The sequence below is a fragment of the Belonocnema kinseyi genome, chromosome 8 (assembly GCF_010883055.1).
Source record: "Belonocnema kinseyi isolate 2016_QV_RU_SX_M_011 chromosome 8, B_treatae_v1, whole genome shotgun sequence".
Taxonomy (NCBI): Eukaryota; Metazoa; Arthropoda; class Insecta; order Hymenoptera; family Cynipidae; genus Belonocnema; species Belonocnema kinseyi.
In genome coordinates, this window is record NC_046664.1 from 59,968,524 (window position 1) to 59,986,180 (window position 17,657).

At 33.7% G+C, this 17,657-nt stretch overlaps 1 protein-coding gene across 2 annotated transcripts in view; it reads right to left on the reverse strand.

Annotated features, from left to right (window-relative positions):
• Positions 1-17,375, reverse strand: part of LOC117178071 (POU domain, class 2, transcription factor 2-like) — a 254,301-nt gene extending 236,926 nt beyond the window's left edge. For both annotated transcript variants that reach the window (XM_033369299.1, XM_033369298.1), the window contains exon 1: positions 16,872-17,375. In XM_033369299.1, the coding sequence (XP_033225190.1) occupies positions 16,872-17,370 (499 nt within the window). In that variant the 5' untranslated portion in view covers positions 17,371-17,375. The remainder of the gene's footprint in view (positions 1-16,871) is intronic.
• Positions 17,376-17,657: the final 282 nt, after the last annotated feature.

Consider the following 17,657-nt stretch of genomic DNA (forward strand, 5'->3'; position numbering starts at 1 on the left):
AAAATATATGAGTCTCAATTTTTTCTAGTGTCGAATAGTCTTAGTTATTGGCCGTTGAAAAGCAGTGTCCCGGTAGTGGCGTTTTGGCCGTTTAAGGGTTAAGTAGGGGTCCGTACTTAAATTACGTAGTGGATTATAGACCCTCTCTAAGTCCCTACCTCCCCCCTGTAACAAAATTTAACTATTTTTAAATAAAATCTTTTTTATATGAAATATTAATTATAATATTTTTCATTCAGAATTAATCTTATTTGTTTGAGAGTTCAACTCCTCGGTTAAAACTCGAATTCTTTGTCGAAATTTCGTTTTTTTGTTGTTCTTGTTCAAGATTCAGTGTTTTAATTTCAAATGTTGTTAAACATTCAGATATTTTTATGAAAATTAATATTTTTGTTTAAGAAAATTAACGCTTTGTTGAAAACTCATTTTTCAAAAATTAAAAATTCTACTTTGTGGGTTCAAAACTCAACTATTGAGTTAAAAATGCAACTATTATGTTAAAAATATAATTATTTTATTGAAAATTGAACAAAACGTAACAAAATACTTCCCCCCCCCCGCTCTTACTATACATAATTTATATTTTCCAGATATAATAAGATATGAGGCTTGAAATTAATTGAAAATTTTTGTATTTCTAATCAGCTTTACAGGGTGAAACCTTCATTTTCAAAATTCTCAGATTTTTTAAAACAATTTTTTATTTTTTCGTAACATTAAAATTCAAATCCCAGCATTTTAATCTTGTAAAGTTTTTAAGATCGGATCATTTATTAACGGAATCAAGCAATATTCCGGATGCAAAATAAAATATCTTAAATTTACTTATTTATTTTAAACAGTAAAACTTACTTTTGTAGAATAAAAGATGATTTTTTCACAAAATATTTGAATTTCCAACAATATAAATAAATTTTCAACCGAAAAGATGATTTTTATGTACAAAAATTGAATCTTCATCCAGAAAATGTGAATTTTTAGTCATAAATTAATAATTTTCAACACAGTAGTTACATTTTCAACAAAGGGATAACCCTCTATTTACAAAAAAATGTCAACAAAGTAGTTTATTTTTGACTCACGTAGTTGAATTTTCAATTGAAAAAAGATCAATTTTTAACAAAATAGTTCAACTTTCAAACGAAAAGATAAATTTTCTATCAAAAATATAAATCTTCAACAAAAAATGATTTTTGAAAGTATTTCAAACAAATAGGTGAATCCTCAAGTAAAGAAGATTAATTTTCAATCAAACAGCTACATTTTTTAATCAAAAAGATAAATCTCCAAACAAGCAGTTGCATTTTTATCGACGAAAGACAAATTTTCAAAAAAAATTGGAATATTTACCTAAAAAAGATTTCAGTTGACTTCTCAACATCAAAATATGAATTTTAAATAAGTAAATTTTCTACAAAATAGTTGAATTTTCAACTGAACAGTTGATTTTTCAACCAGAAACGATGACTTTTAAATATATATATATATATATGTAATATATGCGTAGATGAATTTTTAAATTGAAAAAAACAAATGGAAGAATACAGTTGAATTCTTATGCAAAAACGATTTTAGTTCACTTACCAAACGTCAAAATATGAATTTTAAGCAACAAGTTAATTTTCTAATAAATAGTTGAATTAAAAAAAAAAAACAGTTAAATATTCTTCCCTGATAAAAAAATTAAAATTAAAATTGAAGATTTACTTATTTATTCTGCTTGACAGTTACTGAAAGTTATAGAAACACCCCTCCTTAACAAATAGTAACAAAATCTCTCAACGCCCTCCCTCTCCATAGAGATGTCACGTAATTTAAGTAAGGCCCCTAGGATCATCTGTAAATACTGCATAGGAGTAAAATTTATATCTTACGTGCAATTTCCTTACAGAAAAAGGGTTTCTCTTTAATTTGAACGTAGACAACAAGATTATTTCTTTTTTCAGATAGATTTTACCCTAAAATTAGGCCAAAATTACGACTTATTTTTTTGCCTAAAGTACATTACATCCTAAAATTATGATATAAACTACTCTTCGTTCTTTTTGTAGGTAATTTCTGCTTCTGAAACAAGTTAAAAATCGCTTTTGATTTTTTTCCCCGCTCATCTGGATTCTTGATATCCACTTACATTTTTTGGGAATTTGGGAATATTAATTACATTTACAACGTGGGTCCACACATAATACTTGGTTTATGTAACAAGCACGATGACGAGGCTTAACGACCGCGAGGTCGTTCCAAATTTCGCGGTTATGAATCAGCTCGAGATTTGGACACAGGCCTTTCGCACGCACACTTTTCGCGAACGTGCATATGGATTATGCGCGCCTCGTGGACCTGGCTCGGTTCTATCTTAAGTAAAGATAATGCAGAGTACACAGAAATAGGCGTCGCTAATGCACATCGTGCTCAGACTTCCTGCCTCATGTATTCAAATTAAGACACATATAACACTGCTTGATGGTAAATGGTAATGCTAATGGTAAATGAAACCATACGTTGGTATATTGTTCGATGTACATGTAAGTGCGTGTAGCATTATCCCATGGAACGGAATGACAGGGCACTTCGTCGGCGGCATCCAGCAGTTTAGAGACGCCAATTCGGCGTATAGGTAGTCGCTCGTCGATTGCAAGGAGAATGCCTGGCAAATGGAGCAGGTCATTGAATTCAACAAAAGAGCCTTGTCTCACCTTGTTACCTCAAACCGGTCAGCATTTACCTTATTATCCATCTTAATACCAAATAATTATCATTTTTTGATTAGCATGTTTAACAACACTTCTTAGTGTGTAAACATCATAACCGCGATGTGTCACAGAAAAAACTGGGGGTTCACTACAGTTGCGGCTTAAATAAAAGTTGGTATCATTTAGAACTTGAGCTCCAAGTGATACCTTTAGATAGCCAAAAGGCTTCCTTTAGAACGCACTTAAAAAAAACATGGTGGCACATTCCCAAACCAACCACTTGCCAAGTAGCGCTGGTCAGTTAGGGATCGATTAACAGTTATCGACCGATGAATTGAGACGAAAAGTTTCTTGCATATAAATATGCCTTTATGTTGACAACTTTGCTAAATAACCTGCAAATTATATTTTTCAATTCATTATATCTGTGTTCATGGCGGTAATATTTTGTATTTTAATTATCTTCATTACATTATGTCTATCAGAGTTCGAGTTCATATGTGCTTCGAGGTAAAAATTATGTTATTAATTAAACAAAATGTCGAAGTGGGCAAAGCTAAAATAGGTTCTTTATGAATAGGCTCAATTACAATTGGAATTCTTTAGAACACCAATTGAGGTATCATTTAGAGCGTAGTTATCGTTTTGGGTTCCTTTTCAGCAAGTGGGGTTCATTTTTGTTGCAGCTTCTTTGGAACCAAAAGTGGCTTCTAATGGAAACCCCGGTTTTTCCCAGTCATGTTTTTCAATTTTTCCGTTCAAATAAAAGTAACATATTCATGTTTAGCGTGAAACGTAAACATTTTTTCAATTTCATGACGTTCATTCTAAACATCCTTTAACACAACAGAGCATCAGAGTACAAAATAAGGGATGTTTAAAATAAATGTATGAATCTTTAACTATAATAGTTAAATTTTAAACAATAAAATTAATTTTTAAACAAAAAGATTAATTTTCTACCAAAAAATTCAATTTTTCAACAAAATACATAAATTGTTAACGAAATACTTGAATTTTCAATTGAAGAAGATATATATTATGCCAAATAGTTGCATTTTTAATTGGAAAAGTAATTTTTAACGGAAAATGGAATAGTTACTTTTTTAGTTACAAACATTAATTTTCAACCTAACTAAGGAATTTTCAATTAAAATGATGAATCTTTAACTGGAATAGTTGAATTTTAAACAAAAAAGATGAGTTTTCCACTCAAAATAATGAATCTTTAACTAAAATAATTGAATTTTCTACAAAAAAAAAATTTTCTATAAAAGATAAATTTTCAACCATATCTAAAATAATTAGGTTTTAACTTCAAAAAATGAATGCTAAACTAAAACTAGAGTAATTAAGTTTTAACTTGAAAATATCAATGTTCAAACAAAAAAAATAATATAATTTTCAATTCAAATGACGTATCTTCAACCAAAAAGTAATAATTTTCAACAAAAGAGTTTAATTTTCAACCAAGTAATTTTATTACTCACCTAAATGATGAATTTTCATTAAAATGATAAACATTAAATTAAAATAACCGAAAATAACAATTATTAACGAAGAGATTGAAAAAAATGAAAAGATTATTCAACAAAATATGCTAACTTTCAACGAAATACTTTAATTTTCAATTAAAAAATATAAATTTTAAATAAAATTGTTGAATTTTGAAGTAGAAAATATCATTTTTCAACTAGAAATGTAACAGTTAAATTTTCACTTGGAGAAATTAATTTTCAACCATACTGATGAATTTTTTATCTACTAAAAACATGAAATTTTAATCATAAAGATTAATTTTCTACAAAAAAGACGAATTTTCGCAGAGTACATATATTGGCAAACAAATGGTTTAATTTTAAAATAAAAAAGAGGAATATTTAACCAAACAGTTGAATTTTCATCCAAGAAAGATCAATTTTCAACAACAAATAGAAAAGTTGAATTTTCTGTTAAAAATCCAATTCTTAATAAATAAACAGATTTTCACAAAAAATAGTTAAATTTTATACTAGAATAGTTACATTTTTAGTTCGAAAAATTATTTTCAACAAAGTAGTTACATTTTAAAAAGAGATGAATTTTCAATTAAAATGATGAATCTTCAAGCAAAAAATTAATTTTTAACAAGATTTTACTTTTTAACCACAAGTAGTTGAATCTTTAACTAAAAAAAGTTAAATTCGCAGCAAACAATTTAACTAAATTATGCATTTTAATTCGGAAACATTTCCACTTTGATATACTACTTCTACTCTAAAAAATACTTAAAGTACCTTCTTTTTTTTTAATTTGGAAAAGGAAACTCTTAAATTGTGATTAATTCTAACTTGGAAAAGGCATTTTTTAAACTTTTTTGTTCTCAATGCAAATTATAATTCTTTAAAAAAGTTCCAGTTCAATGTTATAAATACCCTAATCTGAAAAATCTAATGAGATCCATAAACTGAAAATAAGTAAGTTAATCCGTAACTTAATAAACTAAAGTAAAATATATAAATAAATGATAAAAATGAACATTTGTATTTAGTGATACAAGATCCATATAAAGATAGTGGTACTAGTTTTTTTACTTGTACTTATATATAAAACTTGTGCTTACTTGTGCTTACTTGTACTTACTTGTACTTTTGTACTTGTACTTACTTGCACTTACTGTACTTTTGTACTTGTACTTAATAACTTGTAATAGTTCCCTCCCGCCAATTTCAACGGGCTCATTTCAGTTTCCCTTTTACCAAAAGTGACCAGTAGCATTTTTTATGTACAATTCAATATCTCTACAAAATCCATCTGCAATTTTCCTTTCTTTCATGAATCGGACTCGGGTGTTACAGAATGTTGAAATTGTTTCAATAACCATTGCGGTTGTATTACGAGTGCTTTTGAATGCATCGTGAAACACTCGATCGTAATTCCCTTCATGGAACAAATAAAAAATAAAGCAGAAAAAAAGGAATCCAATCGACGGGATATCGCATTCAGTGTTTCATGTGAACGAGTCAGTCAATGTATCATACGTGGAAACCCGCGTGGGCCAAGTACCATTGTCTCTCATGAAACTATTGAAAACCCCCTCTGCAAATCTTCAAATCGTTTACTACAAATTGGATATTGCAAGCTGTCACAGAATGAACATTTCAACAAAAATAGATCTTAGTGTTTGATTACTACCGGTTTTATCATTATTTTAACTTAATCTGCATTTGACATCATTAGAAGTTTACCATTTTTTTCAGAGACAGTTTTAGTTTTACCATTTGAAGCAATGTGCCGAACATAGATTGAATTCTATTTCTGTATTACACATAATGAATTATTTGAAGAGAATAAACTTTGTATTTTTTTTTGGTTCTAATAATAACAGAGATAGTGAACATTTTAACATGATCCAGGTGAAATTTGCATGCGAGCATATGGTATTCGGCCTTGCATTCTGCATGACGTGCGAAATGCAATTCGTGCTGCGATAGGGAACTAACTTGCGCAGGATGCAGGAACCGCAATGACTGTCAAAAAGACCCAATAGCTGGCTTTTTGCAACCGACATACATCCATATGTAATACCTCGCGGTCGAATCCAAATTATACGACCCTCATATTCTAAATTGCATCTGCGGGTGTATTTACATGATTAGCACTAAAATGCCATCTGCTACGTCTGCTGTTCCCAATTATCTAATAATTCTGCCAATTACAATCATCATTTGCAATGTTCATTTCAAATATTCTTTCAATATTGATTTCGACCAAAAATTATTGAAATTTTCTTAAGGATTTATCTTCCAATCAGACCTTGAAGCCCAGAAAATCTAGATTGCCCTGGAATTAGTTTTATATCAAAGTCAATGACATTTTGCCACTATAGTAAAATTTACTCGTGTTTAACGAAGAAGGAAATGTACGAAGCATGTAGTGCACTTTATTGTGTACACGAAGACATAATTAGAGAAACAAAGGTAAAAATGATTGCGCGCGCGGCTTGAAAATGAACTCGTTAGAGTCGGATGGGAGTCATCAGCAAGGAAGTTGGAAAAGGAAACTAGAGAATCGTCATCCGATCAAGGATACCTATCTAACATCTCACGACTGATTTTATTTTTGGAGCAATTTCTCAATCCTGGTGGAATCCGAGAACTGATGTTTCCTCTGATTCGCAGATGTCCTTACATTCTTGATCAATGATCCAGGATCATCTGCTTCCTGATGTTATAAAATAACCGCTGACTCTAAATTCTCTGATTCACCCATTTTTATAAAATACATTCTTACAAAATAGGCTAATAATTTCAATTATAAAGAAGTTCTAGTAAATGTGATGAATAATGAAGACACATTGATCAAACAAAATATCATAAGTGATCAGGTTAGAAAAATATCCTTGATAATTATTGACTGCGACAACAGCTATATAAAAGTTTAATCAGCCTGCTACAAAAAGAATAAAATGCAGATGATATGGAAACAGTAGTTTTAATCAGAAAGTCAAGGAAGTAATTATCCATCAATCCTGGCTTTTTTCTTGACACGAGATAAGATTGCACTTGACAATTTTCCTGTAAATGAAATGGGTAATGAAAAAGTTGACTTTGGTGAAACAACAACTACATTTTTTCCTGAATCAAAATATTTTTTGCAAGGTTGTTCATTAGTGCAATAAATACCCTGATATCTCATACGCATTTAAGTTTACATTGCTTAGTGATTCTATTGCCTCAATAAGTAATAGAAGATTGATAATAATTTCTGGAATGTGGCTACTGGAAAATAAGATAGTAATTTTTACTTAAAAGTGATCGAGAATTTAAACACGTAGTGCACCAATTCATAATGTAAATAGAAAATGGATTGTTATTGCTCTTAGGAACACGTGCATACAATGGGAAAATTCATTAAGGTTCAGCAGCCAGAGGCAAAGAGGTTTTTATGATTTGGAAGTATCTGTCAACATGTTCTAGAATCTTGATTTGTTTTGTATCTTATAATGACTTGAACTAAAATTTATTTTTCCATTTAAAAAAACTCTAAGAGTCACACTTAATGGATAGGTAGAACTTAATAATGACAAATTTTAGACTTAGAGCCTAATTGTAGGATGTACATCTACCTAAATCCAATTGAGTTATGCTGGTAATAAGCAAAACAATCTTGTGGGTATTCAGATTCCAAATGCAATTCTCCACGTAATATCACTAATGCTAACAAGGCCATCCTCTTTAAATTCAACCACATACTGGAACTCTATATAGCATAAATACGTTCTTGAATACCTACAAGATAAAATTCCCATTCTGGGGCCAGTTAATTGAGAAATTCACACCCTAATCACTATTAAGCATATCATAAGACAATCATCATTATAATAATCATATCTGTTATTAAACTCGAGAAAAATGCTTCTCCAGTTCATTACGACTCCTTTCAATTCGTTTCACAAGGATCTTCGTAATGCATTATTATCTATTTATGAAACTTTTTCCGGAAGGTACCGAAGAAGGCTTGTGTATCTGCTCGTCTGCCTCTATGAGAAAATGTATAAAAATAATCCGTGGAGTGTATTCTGAGTTTCTGCGACTCGCACGAGGTCTAGCCGAGGAGACGGCAATCTATCTCGACAGATTAGCATGCGTTTTCCAAATACGGTTGTCGGCTCACCTGTGCGCAAAAGCCAACAATGCAATGAATATGGTAATTTCCATCATTTATCCGGTTCGCAAGCTCGAGAACAGCACACGAGCTCACGCGAACGCTCATCCGTGATAGTACATACGTTGGGAGGTCCTTGAAATGAGATTCACCGCGAGACCATGTGTATGTAGCAGGTATTCTTAATGTTGCGTTAGTGGATATATGGTTGGATATCATCGGGTACGAAGCGTGGCTACAAAGTGCATTAACGGTTTGGGTAAATGTGTTTAAGGTTTTTGCCACTGTTTCTGCATTAGTATGCGTTTAAGTCAGTTGCTCTGCCTGAGTTTCTGTAAGATTGTGTTTGGATATTTATGTTCGTAAAATGAGTCGCTTTGTGTGAGTGTCCACCGCAAACTGTCGGCAATGAGTGTCGGTGCCGTATACTCGCAACATTATCGTACTATGCGCCATTATAGGTTTTATTATGAAAAGTACATTTCCTTTCTGATGCCGCTTGGCAAGGTCGACAGTGCATTTTTCCTATGGTGTGCTGACTGAGTCTCTACTGTCGTTAATAGGATCGTGGCGTATCGATACACGAGATCAAGAGGTGACACGGACTACCTGCGACAATAAAGCAAAGGCACGTGTGTGTCATGATGCAGCCGAGGCGAAAGGAATATTAACCCTCGTGAGCACCGTTGCATGAATGGAACATCATTCTGCAGTCTGCAGGATGTTTATTTTATGCTGGAGCGTTTCAACTACTGAAATGATTGCAAGGGATGAGAGTGGATGTATCAAACATAAAAGATGCAACTGCGACTTTGATTTGGTTCTTTTTGGATAAGGTAGGCTATGCAATTTTTTACAGAATGCTAATTTCTAATGAACAAGAACTATGAGAAACGTTGATTTATTTAGAAGTTTTGAAAGATCCATCGAGTTTTTCCTTTGCAGCATATTCAACGAAAGTGAAAGGATTCACATGATTTGCATGATTGTCATTTCCTCAAAGACTTTCTCAGCTATTCTTTCTTCTATCCTGAATCATTCAGGTCCGTAATTTTGCAACAACACTATTTTTTAATAATTCGCACTCAATTAAAAAAATTCTACGAACAAAAAGTATAAATGCTTTAGGATAGTCTGAAATCTTGTTTCAAAAAGTGCTGAGATAAGGGTTCCGTATTTTCTAAACGATTCATTGATAGGAAATAATTATCTCCATTGCCACTGTCATCGTCCCCTGATATGATACCAAATACATTGTATAAATTACAATATCACTACTATATATCAAATCATCATTCATATATTTAGAGAAAATTGGTGCCAGATTGGGCAGAATTTGGCCCAAATCGGGCTATCTAGGTAGATGGGGCCAAACTCGAAATAAACGCGATACCCGATCGAGGATCAAGCGCTGCACCCAGAGATAAACCGGCCTGGACCCGATTGGGCCTATAATAATTTATTTCTATTATTCTTAATTGAAAGGGATTCATAAATAAAATAATATTAAAATCGCATATATCACCTCCTAAACTGAAATTTGATAATATAAATATAAGATTGTCAAACAGATCACGATATGAAAACATTGTTGCATGTAAGACTAGAAACAAAATAATTTAAAAAAAAAACTTATTTTGGAGCAAACGGAAAAAGTCGTAAGACGCAATATAACAGCCAGCATTTGTGTATGATAAACTATTTAAGTATTTTGCAATATGTTTTTTGTTTCAATTTCTAAATTAAAGTTGCTTTTAATTTCTATATGAAACTTGAATGTAAAAAGTTATTTTGAAATAAGCGGATTATAATATTACACTGGCTCTTTAAGTTATTTTTACAAAAGCGATCATACTACAATAAGAAGGTTGTATTCACATAACAATTATATCAAATCACCTAATTTCCACATTCAACACTTTAAATATTAATTCTGCTTCTTTTCTTACAATAAATTACTTCATTTTGAGGTTAGGTTTCATCTTAACATACTTGAATTCCTGATAAATAGTGTTTTTTGATAAGTAATGTTTTGAAGTATACGATGCCTACGCACTCGTCTTGTACTCATTTTTGGCATTTTTTCACTTGTTTGGTCACTTTTTCAATTATTAATTGAAATATTTTTGACGTTTGACACTTTACATGAAAACTTGGGAGGTCTGGAATCAACCAACTTTAGGCCCACGAAATTGTGTGTCCGATCTGACCCAAGTCAGAAATAAGGAAAATATCTGGCATTTTCTGCATGAGATTTGTTTAACTGAATTCAGAAGCTAGACTGGAAGATGTAGATAATCTAAGTGAAAAGTTAGGGAAGATAGAACATAGTCTAATCGAACTTTGACGAATGATCTTATGTAAAATAATTTAGTTAGAAAACTACATTACCTTTTAAAGATGGACTCTAATTATATGGAATTGATATTTCTTGTTTGATAATCTCATGCCAATTAGATTAAAAACAGCCTAAACTTGGCATTGACTTTCGAGCATCGAAGCGGAGCCAATTTCTTCCAGACCTCCCAATAAAATCATCACAACCCTGGTAAAAGTAGACATTCATTCTTAATCCAAAATACGTCCCCAGGTGTCTCGTAAGTCTGATTCACGAAAGACCATTTCAGGATTGGAGAGTCGATAAGGATCGTCGGACACTGGTGTAACGTAAGGATGGCAAGACACGTGGCCCTAGCCCTTCGTTGAATGCTTAAAGAAAGAAAGAATGAAAGAAAGGCCAGAAAAGTTGGTCGCGTGTCGCACACGTCGGTGATTTGTCGACCATGTGTGTACCTGCGTGGTCCTATATCCACCACATGTAGGAAGGGTTAGCCTTTAGCAGGATGCCTACCTGGTCCAGCATCTCTTTCTAACGAAGAGGAGGGAACTGAGACCAAGAGAGAAAAAAAGATCGACGCCACGTGACCCCTAGCAGCCCTCCAATCCTTATTGGAATCCTCTTGGTCTTGGTCTAACCTGACCTAGCCAAGGTGAGATTTATCCGGCGGCTCTACCTGCTACGAGAAACATAGATACCAACCTTCAAGAGATCCTCTTATTCTACGACCCACCACTCTATATCTACTCATGCACCCATTTTAAAAAACCTCGCATGTATCGAAAGTTTTTGTTTCGACGCACATGTAGCAGGTGAGATTTCGCAAGGTGCCTGCAGGCCGCTCAGAATTCATAAAAGGCTCTTCTTTGCTTCCAAATCCTAAGAAACCCTCAAGGGTTTGGTCGGTTACGTGACTGATTCTATACTCTAATCTTTGACTCTAATTGGCATATGATTAGGGAATAAAGAATATAGACCAACTGTATCGTGTCACAAATTGTAGAAATTTTTTGTTGAACATTTACCATCTGCAGATGTATGCTAATTCTTTTAACTTATATTTTTTCGAATAACATCCTTAATATAGGATAATTGAGACCTAATCAAATTTTGAATAAAATCTACTTTAATTTATATCATACACTATTTATTGGAGAGTAGTTTTAATTTCGAGTTCGTTACATTTTGGAATCATAATTGTATAAAAGGCTGCTAAATAGCACCAAATGAAAAAAAAAACGGAATATATCCATACCGAAATAATTACAATTTTAATTACAAATTTAAAACGGCAAAAATTCGAGGAGTTGCGAATATCTCTTTTGCTAAAATCTCAGGAGCCACGCGTCTGGAACGTCTCCCAACGTGTGTGAAACAGCCTAATAGGTGAGATTCAGAAAGCCCTGAAGCGTTCTGAACAGGTTATTCCAGGCCTTAATTCGAAAGCCGAAACTATAATCGGAAATGTCGACGGGTAAATAAGGAGGCGTTCGACCCATCATGACGTAAGATCGTAACAGGTTGCACTTCCGCTTTGACGAACCTTCAAAATTACATCAACAATCTGAAATCTGGCCAAGCTAAGAAGCTATTCAAAAATTATAATTATGAAAAACTGATTCCTATTTTATTTCTTTCAATAAAAATATAACTGACAATGAGAAGTACTACTTTTGCAAAACTACATTACAAGCATACCTTTTTGTCCACTAATGATCAAATGATTACAAGACCAGTGAATCTACAATCTCCATCTCAAGATAATGCTTAATTCCACATATCCCGTTAAGAAACAGTCAAGCGAATTGTCTTTTCAAGCAATCGTGCATTTTTCTTGGTATAAAATTCCAGATGAATAATTCCATTCCATTAATAGGATACTAAGGCTCTGCAATGCAACGGAATTTGCATCTTGCCAATTACTTCAACTTGAGCAACAGATTTTATTTTGCCTTCGGGAATTATTGACATTATTGCCTTACAAATCGTAAGTCAAAAACTATTTTCGTCAAATGCGGGCTTCCCGTCGATTTCGAATCTAACCGTTCCAATTTCTGTGACATATGAAATAAGTTGAAATAAGATCGATCATTTATTCAAAAGTTCAACGTCTTTCTTTCCGGACCCAAATGTCGAAGCTAACATTTATATCGTTTCCGGTCGCCTCTTTATACACCGGCCTTTATCTTTAGTCGAGCGAGCCAAGCCTTGGTTTTTCGAGTGACGTGTGTATGTCACGATTACAGACCGATAAAGGAATCACCTTTCCCGCGGAGCAAAAACCGAACACCACAAGAAACGTAACAAGCGAGAAAATGTATCTTTCCTTATTACTTTAAATTTATCTCCTATTGTATTAGATTTGAGCCTTTTTTCTAGAATTACTTCTGAAAGTAATAAAATAAGAGACAGTAAATACAACTTAAGGAATAGATTATCACAAATCTAAATTTTTCCTTGTAATTAGGTCCCATTAAAGTTGTGCAGAAAACATTTTCTTCCAAGTTTAAAAGTTGCAATACCGTAATATCAACCACAGTAACATAAAGCTGACCAGGAAATATCGAGACAGTGGAAGTCGCATTGCGCGGAAGAAGTACTTCAATCGTTTTTTTTTGTTTGAAATTCAAAGATCATTGATCACGAACCGAGTGGCAACATCGTCGTTGGTGTACTTTCACGAATTGAAACGCTATCTAATTTTCCGCACGCGAGTCATCCGACGGCGCTCGTACCGGCTTCTATCTTCCCTCTTTATCGATCCTTGTCAAGGTATTTAACGATTGATTTATTATTCAATCCTGCGGTATTTTGTTGCATCAAAAGATCGAAATCAAACTGTTACGCTCGAGACAAAAATCACAGAAAATAATTTCTTACTTCTCCCTTGTACCATTTTCTAAACTTGATCGAGATCATTTGATCAAATATCAAGAAAAATCGGAAAAACAGAATTTTTAAAGGGAATTTCGGTGACAAATAATAATTTTCATTCAATGTCTGTACACTTAACTGTCCGTAAAATCCATAGGTTAGCGGAAAAATCCGAATGAGGTATATATTTTACCAATCGTCCTATGAATGCTATGAATCATTTTGCGTCTTCTATTAGTAGTAGATAGGTATTATACTCATTTTAAACACTTATCGTATTCCAGATTACTTATCGTCGAGGGTAAATTGAAAATCGACGCCATCTGTCTCACCTAGTTAGCATGTTCTTATCACAATATTCATAAACAATTTATCTGACATCGCGATAATAAGAGAACGCTTTGAAAAGTATAAATGGATTTGTATCCAGGTAAATAATCTCGATGGGATAAATAATGATTATTAGTTGACCACATAAGCAGTTGATTACTTTTATTATTTTCTTCTGTAGTAGTGTCACATATTCCAATATCACGTGTTAGGCTCAAATGCTGGCACACGTGTCTCGGATCATCACGCAACGTAAATGTCTCTAAAAACCTGGAAAGTGTCTATAAGCGTCTCACAACTAAACTATTCTTCGTTATCAATTGATAATATCGACACGACTAAAAAACCAGAAATAACTAAAATTGAAGACGACAAATATTAAAAGAACTACAAACGGAGATAAAAATCAAGTTTCTTTAACAAATTGTATGAGTCATGAAAAATAAATATACATAAGTCACATGAAACCTTCGGAATAATTTCCGTTGCTGCATTTGCTTTCTATATCGATATCGAACCTCTAGTGATAATGCCTCTTATCAGATAGAAGAGTCGTCAAGAACGAAACATTCTAATAAATACGAAGCTTCAGTCTTCATAAATTGATAGACTTTGTTGCAAATCTAATTTTAATTATTTCTTGTAAACAGTATATTTTTACCATGATTTAATTTCGATAAAGGAGTCGCGATCAATATCAGCCAGTTCTGGGTTTTCCGAGGTTCTATCCGGGCCGAAAAATATTGCTGATGAAGTATTATAAGGATTAATTAAGTAATTTGAACGATAGTATTAACCAATTACAGCCAGATGATAAGAAATGAAGCCAAATCTATCTAAAATCGCTCATGAGGCTTTTATGACTAAATAGTTTGAAATTTAAATACAATTCTTAGAAAAGTTCTAATTAGATGGTTGAGATTTATGCATATGCTTTTTTTCGAGCCTTCTTTAAATCAATTTTATGCTTGTCGGCGTGCATCAAAGAATGTGAGTTAAGATCACAGAATAGTGTGTAATTGACTAACAATGGATGACGAATTGTACTTTATCGTAAATTATCAGTGACACGTTTTGCATGAAATGTTGACTCACTTCTGACTTTTATGATAAAAGTAGCCACGCGTTAACTCTAATAGGGATGAAAATTATTTACCTGTTAGAGGGTAACTTTTACATTTGATAAAAAAATTTTAAAATTGCGTTCACCATTTTCAATTTAAAAGGGATATTAAAAGAAGCATTCCTTTCAGGCTGTATAAAATAAGAGGAAAATCCTGTTATCTTTTCTCTTTGTCAGGTGGAACTTTAGTGTCCTTATCGGTAGATATCGTATCAATATCAGGATTTTTTTATATTTAATAAAATTAGATCTAGAAATATACGGAAAAAAAGGTTTCTCAAGCTTGAATGGAAAATTGACAAATTATCTCTGCACCAGCGACCAATGACCCCTTGATTTAAAATTCATATCATGTCCACTGTCCGAACGACACAAACTTAGGCTTTAAATCATTTATCTACTACTCAGAATCAAAAGGCAGAGACAGACACCTTAGGTAGTAAGATAATTAATTAAACAAGCAAAATCTGAATCGATTAATAACCTAGAAGTCATTACACACCTCATTTAACACTATTAAGGATTAGATTATTGATAACTAAACTGCTTGATAATGCCCCAACATATATAATTAAAATAGATGCCTGAAGGAAATGATAATTGACTTGAATGATTATTGATTCAAATGATAATTGGTTTATATGGTAATTGATATCTACGGTAATTGAAATGTTGTGTTCTCTACAATGTAGGATCCGTATCATCAGTATCAGTTAATGATGCAAAACATTTTTAACATCAGCGAACTTGGCATAATTTGCAGCTTCAAGACTGTAATTTGAGACATAAGAAAATTTCCAGAATGTTTTAAATAAGAAAATATACATTCTTCTGCGAAAGAAGGGAGATTCAAATATCTTCGTTCCGAGAACGCTGGATGAAATGGGCGAGCTGGAATTTATCTTCCCTCCGTGAAACGTTTACGCAAAATCGTTGAGCGTGTACACGTAGATGCAACGTCACACGCGAGATCCGCCTGAACAGGTGAGTTTGCGAACCTGGGGTGAATTCGATACAATGTAACCAGCACAATACAACAATGAGTCAGCCTCAAATGCGCTCAGAAAGGACGCGTGGGTGTTTAGCGCCTGGGGGATGCAGGACCAACAGCTGACAGACCCTTCCTATATCCTATTTCCACCCTTCGTTATATATCCCGAATAATATTCAAAATTTGTGAAAAACTACCACCGATTCTGGCCTTTGAATAAGTTGATCAAAATGTATTTTTTTGGATAAAAGATTGACAAGCGTCCAAAATAGTTGAAAAGGGATGCTGCATACAGTGTTTGCTTTTGTTAGAATATTGGAGGACTGTTTGACAATTGTGTCACTTGGCGAGATTTGATGCAATGTCTGCGCAACCAAACAGATGACTAGTGACTTCTACATTTTATGGATGACTTAATTGAATATGTCAAGTGGGACTATTCTTGGAAGAAAGAAATTGAAGTAGTGTTTATAAAAAGAGTGATTATTTGGTAATCTATGTCTGGAAATAAGTATTCCTATCTTGTAAATTATCTATCTATTGGATGACAATATGAAATATTGGAACAATGATCATTAGTAATCATTTGCAAAATTAAAAATAATAAATTGGTCCAATGCACATCAGCATATTGTAAACACATTATCAAAGTATTTTATTTTATCCAGTTTAAAAATGTAATGTAAAAGGGAAAAATAATATAAAGTATGACAAGAAACTAACAATGCAAATCAGGTAAATTCTTTAAAAGATCTTCACCGATCAGCATTAATTTCGCTTACTAATCCACTTAATCCAAATACCCTAATCCAATTGTTTGCCTTATCCGATTACAAATCCTCAAAATTTAGGCTATTCAAAATACTGATCACTCACCATTTTCGACTCCACGAAGTGGTCCCGAGGGACTTCCTCCAGTAGAAACCCCTTCGTCCTCGCTTCCACTTGAACTTCCTTCGCTAGGACTATAACTTCTCCTGCTGCCACTCTTTACAAGTTTCTGTCCGCTGCCCGTTCCATTGTTGTTATCTTGCATCCTGACCTGTAGCCTCTCATGAACAGTCCTCGTCCTCGACTGCAGTCTCTGCTGCTGCAAGGACCCGACAGAAAAATCGAGAGGCTGATCAATCTCAGAGGTCTGCTGCCTCTGACACAAAGATGCAGGCAAAGTTTGGGCTTGACTCGTAGCATGAACAACAGAAGGTACCTGCACCTGTTCCTGATGAACATTACTAGGTGGACTCCACCACTGATGACCACCCTGAATGGATCTCCAGGCCTCGATGGTATTATTATTCGTGGGACTATTTTGCTTCTGTTTTGGGGCTTGTTGGTGTTGGTGTTGCTGAAGCTGGGATTGTTGTTGTTGCGCCATTGCCTCTACTAGGTTGTTATTTTCGAGCAGATGCATGCTGGGTGTTTGTGTCATTGAAGTTGGCAACGCGAAGGGGGAGGTACCCACCGTCGGCGGGCTGGATTCCTGGTGTTGGCGATGGGCGGAATGATGATGTTGATGATGTTGCGGGAGGTGCTGCTGAGAGCTCGACGGCACGATCACCGGAGGCGGAATTTGCCGGACGGTACGCGCGGCTTCCGCGACCCACCGGCGCACCGCCTCGCTGTCGAGGCCCGCCAGCCCTGCGGACTTCGTCTTCGCCTGCA